The sequence below is a fragment of the Tetrao urogallus genome, assembly GCF_951394365.1.
Source record: "Tetrao urogallus genome assembly, chromosome: 5".
Taxonomy (NCBI): Eukaryota; Metazoa; Chordata; class Aves; order Galliformes; family Phasianidae; genus Tetrao; species Tetrao urogallus.
In genome coordinates this window covers 55,602,984-55,620,854 of record NC_136818.1, presented here as the reverse complement: position 1 = coordinate 55,620,854, position 17,871 = coordinate 55,602,984, and the positions used below count along the sequence as shown (strand labels likewise).

Here is a 17,871-nt window from a genome sequence, read left to right as displayed (position 1 = left end):
CCAAAGCCACAGGGCATGTATGTATCAGGCATTATTTCAGTTGCTGGCTACCTTCCTTTGTACACTCATGCTGTTGCAATATTTTTGTCAGGCCACCACTGGCATGAAAACACATGCCTTTGCAATGAGGTGCTGGTCCTGCAATGTGATGGAAAAGGCCACAAGGACCAGTGGGACAGAGCTCACCTAGAGGGCAGAACAACCCCAGGCAAGGCCTGTGGATGGCAGTGGCTTTCTCCAGAGCTGACTTATATACCATGATCTTGCAACACAGGATCTCTGTACAACAGGCAAGTTTATGCTCAAGGCTGATTTTGAATTTCAGGGTCTTTTGACAGTATGAATGTGGTCAAGAAAAGCTGTTAGGGCCCACAACAGATAAGATCTGGGAGCCTGGTCTGCACCCCTTATGCTGGGTAGCATCTTTCTTCCAGGCCAAAGCCACTAGGACAGTGAGTTCTAATTCTTTTCTTGAGTTACTGGAAGATGGAGGACATCCCAACAAAGAAATTATCAAAGTCATTTTATGGAAAAGTGCTATTTTGTTGAAGTGACTTTCCACAAAGCTTCTATCAGGAAGGCTTTGGGATCAGAAACAGAGACAGCCAAATGAAACTGCAGATGTGCAATTACAATACTGGCTGCAGGAGGGCGGATCAGGTTCAAGCTCCTCCTCCCCCTGATTCACCCCCATCAGAGAAGGGAATGACGCGTGCCTGGCTCTGGCATTTCTCACACCAGGACCACAGCCTCCCAGCGGCACACTGCTCCGCACACACACTGCTCTCCACATTTTCACAGCGCAATGCAGAACAAAAACAGATCTTGAAACCCCAGCAGTTTCCACAGAAGAGATTTACAGTGCTACAAGCCCTACGAAACTGTGTTTCTCTCTGTGATAGAGGCTGACCTCGCTGACAGACTATGCTAGGACAGGCAGACAGATAAATCAACTGACGGACAGGGAAACCCCTTTGAACACCACAGATACGCCTGGGCGCATTGAAATCACTCACCTTCAGATCAAAGATCTTCTTGTCACAGAGGGAGCAGACGTGGGGGAAGTGGAGGGGAGCCACACCATGAAGGTCGTTCAGCTCGTGGGGCTGCAGTGACCTCATGGGCAGGTCGGGCGTGCCGGCGCTCAGCTCCTCATTCTGCCTCAGCCGGGGGCTGCCGAAGCTCTGCTTGCTATTGTTGAGCCTGCCGAATGCCGGGGCAGCGGCCGTGCTAAACTTTGTGTCAGGTGTCGGTTCTTCGGGGTTGTACAGCTCGTTTCTTATTTCATACGGCTGCTGGCTTGCTGATGGCCACATGCTGTCACTGGGCAGGAGGTCAGACTTGTTTTGGCTGGAGAAATTGGGGATATTTTCCCACTGGTTGCTTGTACCTGTGCCATGTAAGATGGGGCTGGGATCTCCTTTTGGATGAGCACCGGTGTGTGGGTCGCCGGGGAAGGCAGGCGCTGCCCCATAGGCATCTTTCTGGAACCCTGCTGGAGAGTCGTGCTTCAGCGGGCCAGCGGGGACAAAGGGCCCCTCATAGCGAGCCCCAACCGCCGAAGGGAAGCCGGGCTGATCCCCTTCCGAGGCGTAGCCCTGTGGGGCGCTGACATTTTGCTTGCTGTACTCATAAAAGCCCCCAGCGGCGGCAGCGGCGGAGGGGCCCACCTTGTTGAGTCCAACGACCACGGGCTGCTGGCTGGAGGTGGGAGCCATGACGCCTCCAAAGGGACTCATGACGATGGCGTTGGGGGCCTGGGCCTGCATGGGCCCCAGGCTGCCCCCCGCGCTCTGTGCAGGAAAGGCGATGCCGCCAGAGGAGAACCTTGTGCTAGCGATGGCAGGCCCTGGCGGAGGGCCACCTGCAGAGTGTCCCGGAGAAGCACCCATCACGGACGGGTGCCTCAGCTGGTTGAAGAGCGGCTGGGACATGGCCACTTTGGAGAGCACCTGGTTGAGGACTGTGGCGGCAGCCGGGTTGTTGGTGACGGCGGTCTGAGCCAACTTCAGCCTGTGCAGTGTGAGCTGTGCCTGGAGCTGGGCCAGCTGCAGGCTGGCCGGAGAGGGGAGCAGGGGGCTCGGGGCACTGACGGAGAACGGGCTCTTCTCCAGGAGCTTGGCAGCGCTGCAAAGGATCGGGATCGGGTTAGCTGAATTCACTCAAAATGTGACTGCGCTCACCTCCTGCTACAGCCCAGCATGAGACAAGCCATCAATGTGATAATTTACTCATCTAAACACAGAGGGAACAAGGTGGTGGTCAGCAACGCAGTCATAATCCAACACCTTCGCTTAAAACTCTGCTGCTATACCATTTTCAATCAAAAAGTTATGAGGGAGACAAGCGCATCAAAGGCCTCTCTTGAAAATTCTCATTTCACCCCTCACAGACTTCCTGGATCAGGCCTTCAGCTTTCAAGTTCCCATATAATTCATACTCATACAGCAGAACAGGAGAAGAGGCAACACAAGAGCAAATCTTTGTTTTTCCATTGTTTGATGCAACCTTTGCCCTTCCTGCTCTGGCACACGCTGTGCTGTTACGTTACGTTTGGTGGGACCAGCACCACCTTTTCTTACAGAGTAGGAGGGAGTGAAGAAAGGGACATCAGATGGAATTGTAAAACCAACCTGGTAAGAACTTCACAACTGGAATGTAAAGCAAAATTTCTGCAGCGTAAGCTGCTGAAAATTGGGGTCTTTATACTATCTAGAAATTACAGGTGTATTGAGTGTTCTCCATTAAGTCTAACATGTGGGGTAAATACACAGAAACGAATTGCCTGCTTGAATTCCAAAACTAAGAATATAGGAGATGACACATCAAGGTGTATGGCGGGTCCTGGCATTGGAAAGCACCTTTGGGAGATCTCCTCTGCTCACACCACAACCGCCGCTCTCAACATATGAAACACTGCAAACATTAAATGGGGGGAAAAAAATCCTAAATTTGTTAAGTCTAACAAATCTATATAAGCAAGTGAAATGTTATAAAGGAAAATATCAGGCAATGCTGTGCCCACCCTGCTTTTCCTGCCCCCTGCATCCTTCTACATCCAGCATCACCAATGGCAGAGCCAGCCTGGTGCATGTGTACATACACCATCCCACGGCCGTGCTCTTTCTGCATGTCACACTGGATACCAGCAGCCATTTTCATGCCCCCATCAGAAAAATGTTAGCCATCACTTCTTCCACCCACAGGAGCCTTTGCTCACGGATGGTACAACAACTCAACACATTACAGACGGCTGCTGGCCCTGAAAATGAGAGCAGAGAGCACCGAGTAGAAGGGATGCCGTCCGAAACTCAATTAATTTATATTGTAAAACTGTATTTAGAGTTTTGATTTAGGCCTTTCAAAGCAGCAGGGGCTACACATCAACCGCCATGCAGCGCTCACTGTTAATAATCAGCCAATTTGCTCAACTGCATGGATGAAGTTGTAGCTAATGATAAATGTCTTGTCAGCATGCTACATTTGAAAACCACAAATTAGGAAAACATCTGCTTAAATCCAAAGTATGACTAAGAGAAAATGAATGGGTTTCGTGTTTAACATTTCACTTCCACCAGCAACTGCAAGGCACATCTGTCTCCAAAAATACAAAATGCCGTTTGGATAAGTGCATCGTTATGTAATGACGAGACTCGCTGTCAGCACAAGCTGACACCAGCATGCTTCTGCACTGAGGTGCCTTTTGTTTTCCTGCATGGCTTCCATCCCTACCTCTGAATCACAATTATAGTAAGGTTTCCTATAAATCTGACCACAGATGAAAGTCGGGGTAGAAGTATAGCCAAAACAAGAGGGAGGCTGGGGGAATCCCAGCACGCAGGGTGCTGAGGGCCCCTCAAAGCTGCTCAGAAGCCCCATGGAGTGCAAGGGGCTTAGCAAGCAGAGGATCCCACATCAGCACAGCATGCACACTGCTGTCACTGCCTGGGAATGCAGAGTAACCCCGTACTGTGCCACCATCATCTGCACTGCACAGGACTCACCGCGCTCACAGCTACTGTTTAATTTTATAGCTGCTTGTAAGTTCTGTACGTTAAGCAAGCTGCAAAACTGTTTTTAAAAGCTTTATAGAGCATGCAAATATGAACTGCCTGGTGGCCCTAAAATAAAAAGAGAAGTTGACAGACAGCATATAATGCTTTCAGGCTCAGAAGCTACAGAGTACTGCTGTTCCCAGCAACCTAATTGTGCTGTGCTGCAAGCCCGCGGGGCAGCCTGCACATCCCCGCTCTGTTGGCTGCCTGCTGGATGTGGGCATGGTCCCTCCCTGTGAATCCAATCCAATACTCCTGCAAGCCCCTGAGCTCCCCCAGACTTGCTGCACAGCCTGTACTTTGTCTGACCCCAGCATGCACACAGTCACTGCCAGAGTACCCTGGCTTACAAGCTTCTGCGCAACTCCGCAGGCTGGTGGTGGGCAGCTGGGGGCTGTCAGGAGCTACCTCACCTGGGAGAAAACTAATGTTGAAAGGAGAAGCTGCAGCCCCCCTCTCACAGAGGGATGGAATTAGCAAGAAGGGTCATTCCCATGCACTCCTAGTTTTGGGAATGGCCCTGGCTTCAGCTGTCTGGTTTGCATTTCCAGATTTCAGGGTACTTCAGTTGCACACTTTATCCTCCCACAGCAGAAACAGAATATTTTAGCATCTAATCAAGCCAAAGAAGGAAGGACATGCTTGTGGGGCAGTGGGAAAAGCAAACGTGCAGATTAGAGGTCAGGAAGACAGTTGTGTATAGAGCATCTCTTAGAGCAGCGCCCAAATTGAAGGATTTCTGTTACGTTACAAAATACAGGCTGTAAGAGGCGTGCAGAACTGCCACGCACAGCTTTTAAAATTTCTTCTCCTCTTTCTGTTATAAAATCATTGAATTTACACACTCAATAACACCACTTGGCAAATCATCCCACTGCAGTTTTACTAGCTCACCGAAAACTGCAAACCCAATGTGAAGATGGTGTTTGGCTTCGGCATTTCGTGGGGCCATTCGCCTCTCGTACACACACAGCTCCCACCCTGGCTCGTCCTCACATTACTGACATGCAGCCCCTGGCTGCTCAGGGTGGGAGATGCTGCTATACAGCCTCACTACTCACTAAGCCTGCAGTGGACAAAGGCAGCTCTATCCTCCTTGCAAAATGCTCCTCTTGGTAAGGTCAGCAATGTAAAAGGTTAACTGAAGTAGTTCCCTTTGTTAACCGAAAGCCCCGCACCGAGTCCCTGCCCAGCTCTGGGAGCTGGGAGTTGAAGATGTGCATCACCTGCTGCAAAAGTTGTAACGAAATTGCAAGCACTGGCAAGGCCGTATTGCTATCAATCAATTCTACCCATCTGCTACCCTCATAATCCTTATTATGCTTTTAGCATCCAAGAGCACTGAGCAGCACACAGGGTCGGAGGTAAAGCATCCAGACCGCTGGATTATTGGAGTAATCCCATCTGCGACAGCAATGAAAGGCTGAGCCCAGAACACATTGATCACAACAGAGCATCCAGAGCATCATTCCCAAGTGACAAAATTCAGGCTGCTGGGCACCTCTGAGAACTAGGAAATTAATTATATAAAAAAATCACCAAACAAAACTACTGAAGTTGTGATCTCAGCTTCTTATTCAGAAATTATTTCTATCCAGAAGTATTTGAAGTGCTGAATAGGGAATTAATTTGAAGTCTTCCAGAACAGATTAATTCACTGCTGTGAATCTTGCACAACTTCTAAGATATTCTATCCCTTGCCCCACAACCCTTCTGCCTTTATGTATAGCTATACTGAGTAGTCAAAATCTCCGAAAGAAATTTGTTATTATTTTCACTACAAAATGTTTTGTAATATGTACTTTTCCCAAGGCCTTCGTACTACTGTGCTTATTTCAGAACTGAAGTAGCCAAGGATCCGAAGACATCTAAGGAGGCCAGATGTACGACTGCTCTTCAATAACCCATACTACATTTCTGACCACCTGCAACAACATGCTGTTTTCCATCCATTTAAAGTTTTTCTGAATCAATTTTCCTAACAGAAAACTTACAATTTTTAATTCGGTACCCTTGAACTCAGCAAAGAGAACCATTTTCTGATTATCCGAGCACAAAAGCAACAACACACTGTTATGCAGAAGCATGAATATCCCTTCCTTGTAATGCATCATTTATTCAAGCAGCACAAGACTGCCTTCTCGAAACTCATCCAGAGCAATTGCTGCTGCACTAAAAGTGAAACAAAAAAACTGAAGATAAACAAATCACATTCTATGTAGATGAAGCTGAAAAGACATTATGGGTACAACCACCCTCAAATAAAAAAATGCACTCTTTGTCAGCACCGCAGGGAGAGCCTGTGTTTGTACCCCAGGACACAATTTGGCTGCCTGAATTCAACGGAACTGCAAAGCTGCATTTCACCCGCTGGTAGAAGAAAACACCAAGCTCAGCCATCTCAAAAGCATACGTTAGTAATCAGAATAAGTAATTATTGTAACGATGTTTTACATCGTGTTGTTTTGCTGATCTCATTAAGAATACGGGTTTTACATTTTTGCTTGTTGAACAAGAGCAGCACTTACAGCCCAATGAAGGCTGTTGCACTGGTTAAAAATGGCCACAACCCTTTTCCTGTGCTACAGATTGCAGCTGACTGTTAACAAATGACTGTTTTCTTTCTCTGCATCTCCACAAGAAATATTTCCTTTGGTTTGTAGTGGAATGACCTTCCTGATCCGAAAAGATGAGGAAGTCTGCTGGGAAGGGGACAGCCCTCCACTTTCATCGTTTGAGCTCTGTCACCATCTGCAGCAGAACTTATTTTTTGGCTGAGTTTTGGTTAGAACTGATCAAAAAAAGAAGAAAAAAGATCATATTTCAGAGCAAGTTCAGCTAATGATGAGGAGCACTAAAAGCCTTAAGCCACTTTAATATGTTTATAAGCTGCAAGTAAAACCGCTCTTATCCCAAGTAACGATGTTTAAAGCCCTCTATTATACTACTGAGGGACTGAGTAAAACTCCAGCCAAAGTATACATGTACTTTGCCAAGAGAGTTTTGCATATTTTTGGCAATAGAAAACTCTATTATCTGGACAAACACCCAACCCAACAGTTAGCTGGAAGACGAAATGTAAAATGTTTTCGCAGAGCTGCTATGCTCAAGGTTTACGAAGGTGATGGGAATTAAATGCCCGACTCCTACCAAAAGTCCTTTGTGCTCATTTGAAACTTGCACACAAAACAATATTTGCCTTTGTTTATATGCAGAAAAATCAGTTTTACTGGCAAAACAACAAGACCTGGGGGCAAACACAGCAGCTACCTCTCAGATAACGACGGCAATCACGGACGCAAAGCTGGAAGTGATGCTAGGAGGACGGCTGGACTAACTCCGAGGTGGCATCAAGCTGAACTCAGTGACTCCTGACGTACTCATTTAATTTGCTCTTAGGAACCTGCCTTGCTGGGATTTCTCCAACCTCCTTTTTCTGCACATCTCACATATTGCATTTGTTTGCAATGCTCAACTGCTTTCCTTCTCAGCAGCGCAACCCAACCCCTTTCCTGAAGCTGCTGCCCCCCTGCAAACCAGAGACATTGGTTGGGAAGAATCCCTCACACCATGCTGCTCTGACTTTCCACAGGGATGGCCAGCTCAGACCCTTCCATTTTTGATCATCCAATGGATTTTTTGTCACCATTTCACGTTGCCCTCATCAATACTGCATCCAGGTTATGCCAGATCCGATTTGTCAGGATTACTCTGGATTCCTATGCTGCCTCCAAAGCACTTGTAAATCCTCACCTCTTGGCACTAGCTGTAGATCTAATGGGTGCTTTTTTTACCCAAGTCATCAATGAAAGTATCAAAAATTCTTCCCAAGAAGGGAATGATGATGCACCTTCCCATTTTTCCTCTGAACACTATTACTCTAAAGACATCTCCTCCACCTTGCAAATCTGCTTGTGTGCTGAAGAGACCACACTCTTTTCTGCTAAAAACAAATCTAAAACAACAACAACAATAATAAAAATACTGTTCTGTCTTATTTAGAGCTGTGAGAGTGAAAGGCTAGATCAATCCACAGTGAGATTTCTTATTATCGATTCCTGTGGTTCTGGCGGAGATATTTTGATTAAAACACACTTACTTGTTTTGTTTTCTTTTCATTAACATTTGTTTTTATTGGCTTAGCCGTTTCCAAATGCCCAAGCCAATGCCATAGACAGCAATTCTCACTTGCACCATTAGAAGAATCAGGTATCCTTGAATTTTGTAGCGGTCTTTGCACTTCCCCTCCTTGTTACTGTGTACTGTTTTTCAGTATATTTTTTACAATGGAAATACATTTCTTATTTGCATGGAAGCCCAGATTGTTTATTACACTTCTTTCTGCTTTCCCTCCTGCAATGCATGTCTCTGTAAATATTTAATTAAGCAAAGTTCAACTGTTTTCAAATAAAGGACGTAATCAGCAAATGCACCACATGAACCCAAGGTTACAGGGAAGGATTTTCGGAAGCTGCTGAAGTTGCTGTTTAAATGTCCTGTTCCAGAACATTTAAGTGCTGTTTGGTTCTGATGACATGTCAAGGTCTCTAAGGATCAGCGCGCACACAGCAGCACTGCTTTGTATTTTAAACTCCTGTACATTGCCAGACAAATTCATGTAGCTGTACTGCATCCATCTATTCGCAAATACTTCCCAAGGAAACAGTTCTTTGTTTACTGAACTTAAAGGAACATATTAAAAAATTTTAATATTTTAAATGTGCACTAAAAATTGCCAGAAATAGCCTCAGCACCAGATCAGAGCTCCAAATCACCCGATAGAGCAAGGTCCTCGGGCCAGATAGATGCTCTCAGCTGTGCTCCCATAAGGAGGGGTTCTAAGGGTCCCCATAACATTGCTGCGCCAGCACTTGTGCCATGCCCAAGGGAAGAGATGAGCAGAGCCTGGGGCTTGCTAGAGACCAAGGGTCAGAGAGTGGAAAAAAAACAAAAAAACAAACAAACAAAAAAAAAAAAACAAAAAAACCCCAAAACAAACAAACAAAAAAAAAAAAAACAAGAGAAAAGGTGGCAATGTAAAGCCATAGGGATAGCAGGGAGGTTGGGACAGGCATTATGGCAAAGGCAGAGCCTGGTATCTGTGTGAGCGGCCCCAGCAGAAGCGCCTGAGCTAGGGGCAACAGCTCTGCTGCAGCTCAGTGCTCCTAGCCAGCAAACAGCAGAAATGACGTGAAAAACTCATCACAATCAAAGGGAAAAAAGGAAAATGCAACCTAAAAACAAAATAAGCTAATATAATTAAAGTCAGAAACCCTTCAATGGTTTTTTTACACAAGGACAAATGCCAAACTGGAAGATAGTTCTTGACATATTGTGGTTCCTAGAAAAGATATTACAGTAGTATCTCGCCACACTTTCTGCCAATGTGTTTTCCACATGGCATTGTTTACCACTACAGAAATGATGATTCTGAGCGTCTCGCTATCTCGCAGTGCTTGGAAGCACAGCAGTTTCCATTTGTATGTTGAAAGTAGAAAGCGTACCGTGGTAGACAGATAATGCCTCATCTGAATAAAGCCCATCTATTTCACAGTAATAGAAGACAATATAAAAGCCCTTTTACAGAAGTAATACCTTCGGTTTGTAGACAGGAAAATGACATACAGCTGCAAAACGCTGAAGTTCTAAGAACGACTTTTTATTTCTACGTAGTTTCATTTGTGCTCGGGAAAAGGACTGTCATTTGTGGGGAAAAACAGAATGTTATAAATTACCTGTTTTATCCATTCATCTCGCAACATTAACTCCAATGACATATTTCAGAAGTTCAATGAAATACTGCGTTAGTAAATTATTCCTCAAGGAGAGCACTGGTGGGCGCTCCCAATGCTAGCAGTGCAGGCGGCAGAAGCCACGCGCGCATCTGAGCTCCTCTCCTCGCACCCTGGGCCAGCTGAGAAGCACTGCCTGTGACTGGAAGTCATCAGGAACATAATTAACTAAGTCATCATTTTGTAATTAATCGATATCACCGCCTCCTCTGAGAGCTGTTACATGGCATGTGTCACTGGGCACGTCGGAAAGGAGCGCGCGGGTCAGGCGACGCAGACCTCACCCAGCTGGGACCGAGCAGGCTGCAAAGCCTTGCCGATCTCCGTGCAGCAAGAGCACTGTTCCCACATCTCTTTTCAGTTATATTTAAACACAAAACACCGAAGAAAAATGTTCTTTTTTTCTTGAGGCCTTTGAAAGCAGACTTTAATACTAGGCCATAATATTCATATTGTTACACGCGAGGAATACGCAGCACATTTTGGCCTAGGAGCTTTCACTATCAGTTTTACTATGGACATCACTCGCTTTTTCTTCAACACATCCACATTTCTGTGCTAGAGAAATTTCAACAAGAACCTTAAAAGACATGTGGAAGGTTTTATTTATTTGCCATATATTAAAACAACAGTTGGTATGAACCTGACCTGAGCACGTCCCTCCTGGCAGGATGCAGCCCGTGCCAGAGCTGCTGGAGCCCTTTGGCTTTGAAAAGTTAAATTTATTGTCTTGAATAATAAACTGACACTCAATCACAGCCCTCTGCAACAGAACATAAAACAGGCCAGAGCCCAAACCTTGAGAGAGGACCAAAAGAGCTTCCCGCAAAGGAAACAAAATTGGGATTTACATTAAGTAATGTCACTTGCTTTATTCTCCCTTTTTGCCTGCCTTCAGCATTAATTAGCAGTAACTGACATTTAACGTGCCCCGAGCGCTACATGGTAAAATTGATTTGTACACTAAGAAGGAAAATAAGAATAATTTTTTGATGAAAACTATCAGGTTTCAGAGCAGCACATGCGGCAGCTGTGAAGACAGAAAAAGTGTGAAGGTATTAACTCGTCCTCTCCATTCAGCTGGCTATTTGTCCAGCCCTGCTGACCAAAGTGTCGGTGCAGATGGGCAGCCACTGCTCTCTTGCTCAGCAGGGCATTATTTCCATACATTTTTGCTTGCTCCTTTTTTTCTGTTTTCTTTTTTTTTACCATAATGCACATGCCTTGCTCAGAGCTGTGATCTGTACGTGTAGGACTAAGGTAAATCGGGTTTTAATTCATCCTGCTGCCTTGCATAGTCTACATTACAGCGTGTGCTACCCATTATCTTTTAATCTCATAACCCTCAGACTCAGGTTCAGTTTTGTTTCCGGGTGAAGATGTCCATGAAAGCTGTGATCGCTGCTGGCTTAAAAACAAAACACACCGAAGAAGTGCTGATTTTCATTAAAATTTCCTTACTTATGTCCCATGTTTTATTTCAGAAAATAAAAATCTGTCTTAGTGTACTAATCAATTATTAATATTTCTTATTAAACATATCTATATAAAGCCATTAAAATACATAAAACCATTAATAATACCATTAATAACACGGTTCCGATTCTTTCCTTCTTTCCGCTCTAAGAAACTTTATTCACAGGCTAATGAACACATTTCCAAACTCAACCCTTGAAATATTTTGGTGTTTTGACCCCTTTTAACTTTCAGAAATAACTTTCTGCCCATTGGTTGTAAATAACATCACTATAATTCTGCTCCTGGTCTCCTCGCAGAGATTTTGAAGCTTATTACAGGGTGGTTAACCATGGAAAATCGATAGGATACAATTAGGTGTGGAATGCCTCTTAAAGTGTCAGAGCCCCTGTATTAGAAAAAGCAAAGCCATGTAAGAAGCTACTGTAGAAAACAGATCGGATCATTGAGTTGAAATCCAAGTTAGCTGTCACGACCAGGGCAGCAGCCGCACGCCTGTTTCACTTTGCTACGGAAACTGCCGTGCCTTAAAATCAAATTTTTAAGATGATCAAGAGCTCTCACTCATAGCACGCGTCGCTACTGGAGCCGGGAGCGTTTTGGGGTGCCGCACAGTCTTACCTTTCTGCAACATGTAGGGCTGCGGGCAGCCGCGAGCGGGTGAGCAGGAAGCGGGGCCGGGCGCCGATGTCTGCGTTACGCACATGCCTCCCCGTAACATCCCATTGACATTCTACCTGCTGTCTGCACGCCGGCTATTTACGAGCTTCCTTCCACAAAGTCACAACTTTAGGAACGAGGAGAGAAAAAAAAAAAAAAGAAGAAAAAAAAAAAAGGCAAGGCAACCCAGCCCAAATGAAGGAGTGGAAGGCGGTCACGTGGCCGCCGGGAGCCATTCTTGTTGCATTACACGCAGCAAGTGCGGATGGTGAACAATATCAGTTGATGTTTATGCCATATGGTCCCAGTCTCTTCACATATCAGCACCAAAATCCCACTTTTGCACAGTGTAATTCCATGGGATCCTATGGGGGACAGGGTCACAGCCTAATTAGGCGAGCTGTGGAAAACATGAGCCACGCTAACGAAGACTGAAAGACAGGGAGGGATGGACTGACAGAACGAGCCCTTCCTCTGGAAGGCAACGAGCATTACCCAGATAAAATTATAACAATTTCACTCAATACTTCATGTTTTAACCACTAAGTGGCTGGAGGCTTCCTGCCACCCAAGGGTGGCTGGGGAAAGACTGCGGCAGTATTTGTGATAATGTTCTTGCTACACCAGTATCACAGAGACAATCAACATAAATTCAGGAAAGGAAATCCATTGCCAAGCGTTAATCCAGTGCCACACACACACGAATGCGGAGCCGTGCCTGTGCTCTGCAGTGATTGAAGCAAAGCAATGGCGGCGCTGAACCCGCACAACTCATGCTTCTCAAGCTTTTTAAGACCAAGTCTTGCACCTCCCTAACATAAAGTATGCTACGTTTATATCTGGATGTCAAAATTATTGATCCTTCCCATATTTCATATTAATTTCATATTATTCAAGGATTAGTTTAAAAAAAAAAAAAAGCAAAAAATTTGACAGGAAAAATGCTATTGTTCTGCCTCTACTTATAACATTTCATAGCGTACCCTTCAATCAAGAAACAAACTAGCTGTTCTCCCTTGCCTGGAGACCAAATCAAGTCATATATTCTGGTTTTTGCCCGGGGTACATGGCCCCATTAGCCAGCCAGAGCTCTCTTCACAGCAACTAATCTCGTGGGACACGGCAGCAGCTCATTAACCCTGCATGTTGCAATTAATAGCATTAGTCTTGGGAACATTTCACAGTAGCAGGGCACTTTGTACGTGACACGATCCTTCTATGGAAGATGTCATTTCCAAAATTACTTTGCACTAAAGAAAACAGCAAACTGAATGGGCTTGTGAATGCACACATCTTACCTTTAAAAAAAACGTAATTCTGCAACGATTCACACACACACAAAAAGGAGCCCAAAGGGAGCTCTGCCCAGTTTTTCTGACCTCCTTTCTTGCCCTCTTCCTTTATTTCTTCAAGTGCTGTGTCAGAGTGCTCTTCCCACGTCTCCAAATGACAAAACAACTGCCCAAGTCTCTGCCTTTTCTCCAAACAGAAAAAAGCCATGTTTTTCAGAGGCAAAAAAAACTGTGTGAGTGGGGGAGGGCACTTAACAGGTGGCCCCAAGGGTGTCCCCTCACACATGTGACTCCCATCAGGAAACAGCAGAAAATTCTAGGGAAGAAGGCAGTATTAGTAAAACCTAGAGGGCTTTACTAAAGCCTGCTGCATCTCTGCTCTGCAACAGACGCCCTCACTCAGTCCTCTGCATCTGTGTTGCATTAACCAGAATGAAGAAACACAAACCAACTTGCACATGAAGCTAAACTCTCCATTTCACGTAACCCTCAGGACAGCCACGTGAAGCACACATGGCGAGCTCAGCCTGGGAACCGTGTGGGACCTTCCCATCCAGGAGCAGAGCTATTCCTTACCGCTGCCGCACGTGGCTCGGACTGGGCTGCAGTGCGGAGCGACAGGCACGGCCGTGCTCAGCCCGGCAGCAGACAGGCTGGCATTTTTTCCACCACGTCGGAGTAGGAAGGAAAGCGAGGAGAGCAATGCAGGCAGTCTGCTTTCAGAAAAAGCCACCTAGCATGCATTCTGCACACTGTCGGGTCTCTCCAGAAGGGCAAAAAGTTCCCTGTGTCTGGTCTCCGCTTTTCCCTAACCTGCATTTTCATCTGTCATCAGATACTCGTGTTTCGCTTCACGCCCAGGGGAAGAACTTGCCCCAAAACAACGGCATTACAGTCTGGCAAATCTCATTCCTGTGGCATATCCTTGCCTTATCTATCTGATGAGCTGGAGGAAAAAAAAAAAAAAAAAAAAAAAAAAAAAGAAACCATAGGCTATCCCTCCTTTCCACTGCAGAAAGACCTACCATCGAGAACAAATCAGCCAATGTTAATTCTAACGTGCCCTTCCCGTCTTTTTGCTATCTTAACTAAAAAGGACCAAAAATAAAAGTTACATGTGGAATTCAATCCCATTGAGAGAGATCAGAGGTGGTGAAGGCTCTCAGCTGGTTACGCTTCAGCAGAGGGCCCCTTGTTCTGGGATAGGAACAACATGCTCCCTCTCAATGCCCACATTGTAGGCACTCGCATGGGCTCCCAACCACCTGATGCCTTCTGCTGAGGTAATTCAATGCTCCCACGGTCTGGTGAGACCAGAAAGGCTCCTTGGCCATCTCAGAATATTAGAGGAGAGATGAAAAGATCATTCAGACCATTTGTATCACGAAAAAAAAAATGCACAAATGAAGTAATGCAGCTGAGAACAAATTCTCGCTGAGCAGATGGCACACAGACAGAGAAATCATCAAGTCCATGGCAATAATAGCTCAGAAGATGAGCTGTTCGTACTGTAGAACAGCTTTTCAGGAAATTTTATTCACTAACACTCCACTCAGGGGATTGTTTTTGGCACAACTTTCTAATTGAGAGATCAGTCTCTTCGCATAAATCCCATAGCATAATCTCTAGACTCCACATATCTTAATGAGTTTAAAAATATCTTTTTAAAACAGAAAGTGAGCATTAAAAAATAAATAAACAGACTTTGTTCCCTGTCTGTGGAGTTTCTGGATCGCAGTATTACCATTACAAAGCAACACCAGTGCGTCATTTGGAAAACATCCTGAAAAGTCAGATGTGTTGATGCAAGCCAAGCAGCGATGTGACAGATCAATTTGAGTATTTAAACAGCAGAATTCCAAAAATCTGGACAGAGATCTCTAGCTGTGGGAGCATCCCCACTCAGAGAAGATTATTCAGTAAACATTACATCCTGAAATCCAGATGGAACTTGAGCCTGAAAACCTGTCAGCAGAAACCCCACCCACAGGGTGGGGGGAGGAAGAGGCTTCTCTGTATTCCACAACAGTGAGCCTTGTGGACACGTTTCCTGTGACACTTCATGGAGCGGGATGCTGGCAAACACCGCCGTGGTTGCTTTCACCATTGGATCCACTGTAACAACCCAGTAAGTTCTTTTAAAGGAGTTTAAATCCAGCGTAAGATTTACAATTAAATATGCAGCAATAGAAGAGCATTTTCTCCTCTCGAGAAAGCAGGGGTGGAACACAGAAAGTCTGTCTTACAGATCCATATCTCACCAAACAGAGACTACGAATGCTCCACAGAAGTACAGTGACTCCAGAATTTTGGGGTGCCTGGACATCAACTTTTTGGGTGAACCACAAAGAAGCCACCCAAAATCCATAAACACTTTTCAGTTAGATCAAGAAACAGTGACCGACCTCATTAGTCATCTAGGATTATGGCTGCAACTGCTATTAGCAGAAAGTAAAACAGGCCCATATCAGAATTTCTAATTTATTTTTAATTAGTTGCTTGAATATCTGCAAAGGGGAAGGCTTCAGAAGCTGGTAGCATCCAAGGATGGCTGCTACAACTGCCCAGACTGCACTGTGTGGCTCTCAGGACCACCCACTGCTTTGTTTTAGGGCTTTGTAACCCAGCTTTGTGAGCATCAAACCACCCTCTAAGTGTAGCTGGACGAGACCTATGTCACACTGCTCTACTGATGTCTTGCTCCCATCTGCAGGCAGAGGACAGTGAACTGCTTGGATGCTTGTTTTCCTTCTTTTCTCTCATTTCAGGGTTTCACACTGCAGCCTGCAGTGAATACACAGGTTTGTTATCACACAGGGAAGCAATTTGGTGCATGGATGAAGTGAGCACAGGTGTTGAGCACAACAGTGCACAGATCTGGAGTAGCTTCTGCAGGGCCTGGTGTTTGAATTACCTAAGATCCTCCAGCACTACAGATTTGTCCTGAAGTTTCCCTCTTGTTCAATTTATTGAGCCTTAAGTCAAACACTGTGGCTCTGACTCATCCTCTGGTCTCTGTGTCAGCAACACTCCTCTCATCCTGATTTGTCTATGGAAGCCAAATCAAGCATCTCTTGTCCTGGAATTCCTTCCTTCACCATCTGAAATACACAACAACCTCTGCTGCCCACCCTGGTGTTAGGGTAGGCTACCTCAACACCAATAAGAAAACCTCAATAAGGAAGTATTTAGCTGGCTTTTCTCCTATGTGGCCAAGCATCTGGAAAAGACGACTGTGCTCAGCCAGTTTCTCAGTAACACAGGAAAGTATATTGTGAGACCTCTATCCCTGCTCAGCCACTTCCACCAACACAAAGCACAGATTTTGTACAAACTAAGAGTAAGTACTGCAGAGCCACTGTTAACTTGCAGCACAGGATACTCATTATTTTTCACCCCTAGGAACGAGCATGGCTGAACGCACAGGATCACTACTGCCCAGCCCCTCAGCAGCTCTGCTGGCTGTGCAGAGGTGCACTGAAAAGGTCTTCCCCTGTCCTGTATGTCCATGCCAGGGGTGTGATGGAGACAGCCAGTCCCCAGGGCCGTCTGCCACGCTACATGTGAGCATCACATTCTGCTGCCCCTCTGCATGCCTGGCTGGATTAGCTGATGTCAACAAGAGAGTGTCACCCTTCCTTACATGGGCACCGTGGGTGGCTGGCCCTGTATGCACCATGGGGAGAGAAGGGGGCATGGGATGGGCACAGAACATGCTGTAGGGCTTGGGAAGCAGCACTGACCAGCTCTTGAACTGGACCTGACCCTAGGAACAGATCCAGCACCTTGCCCTGAGGCAGAGCGGAGAGACAACAGCCCACTGTCTTGAATGGCACATTGTCTAGAATAGCCAAGGCAATGGCTTGGGTGCTGCCAGCCTTTGGGGCTCCCTGTCTCTTGTCCTTACCAGGGTTTGTGCAGCTGGCATGGTGAATGCTGCAGCATCAGCGAGTGATGCTGAGGAAGACAGGCTCAAAGCCCTGCCTCGCTGGGGCATCCCCAGGTAGTGTGTGTGGGGCATTCATCACAGGCACATGAAGGCAGGAGGGAACACACAGGCTGTAAGGGTGCTTCTCCCACCTTAGGTACACCACAACCGCCCAGGGAAGGCTGGTTAGAATGTATGTTCTTCCATCTGAAAGACGAAACCTTAAAGGAAAACAAACGGTACTACAACATTTTCACATAAATCAGCACAACATACAGGTGAAATGTCATGGGAAAAGCCCAGGAATAAGGCTAAGGTTTGAAGACTGATCCTAACATAAAGGGTGAGCCATTTAATAACATCTTTGCCCCCGTTCTCTCCAGGAAAACATGCTGATATAGGCCAGGAAACCTGAGGAGCAGCTCATGTGATGCAGACTCCTGACATTCCCCCAGACGTGACTAAGCTGAAACAAGTGGCATTATCTGGTGCGCTTGAAAGCAAGGCAGGAACAACACGATCATGAGGCTTTTTTTGGTACCATGCAAAATGCTCCCATTTGGATGGCGGTTGTGAAGTGGAAGATATTAGGAATAAGTCAAAATGTACCCATGGCTTTTATAGCCTTGCCAGACAGAATTTAGAATGAGAGTGCTGAGAGTTAACGA

The 17,871-nt window shown here is 45.8% G+C and overlaps 1 protein-coding gene across 1 annotated transcript in view; it reads right to left on the bottom strand.

Annotated features, from left to right (window-relative positions):
* Positions 1–17,871, bottom strand: part of RBM20 (RNA binding motif protein 20) — a gene marked incomplete at both ends in the record, with an annotated part of 89,630 nt that overhangs the window by 21,107 nt on the left and 50,652 nt on the right. Inside the window, one exon of the mRNA XM_079535288.1 lies at positions 1,017–2,127. Within this exon, the coding sequence (XP_079391414.1) occupies positions 1,017–2,127 (1,111 nt within the window). The remainder of the gene's footprint in view (positions 1–1,016; positions 2,128–17,871) is intronic.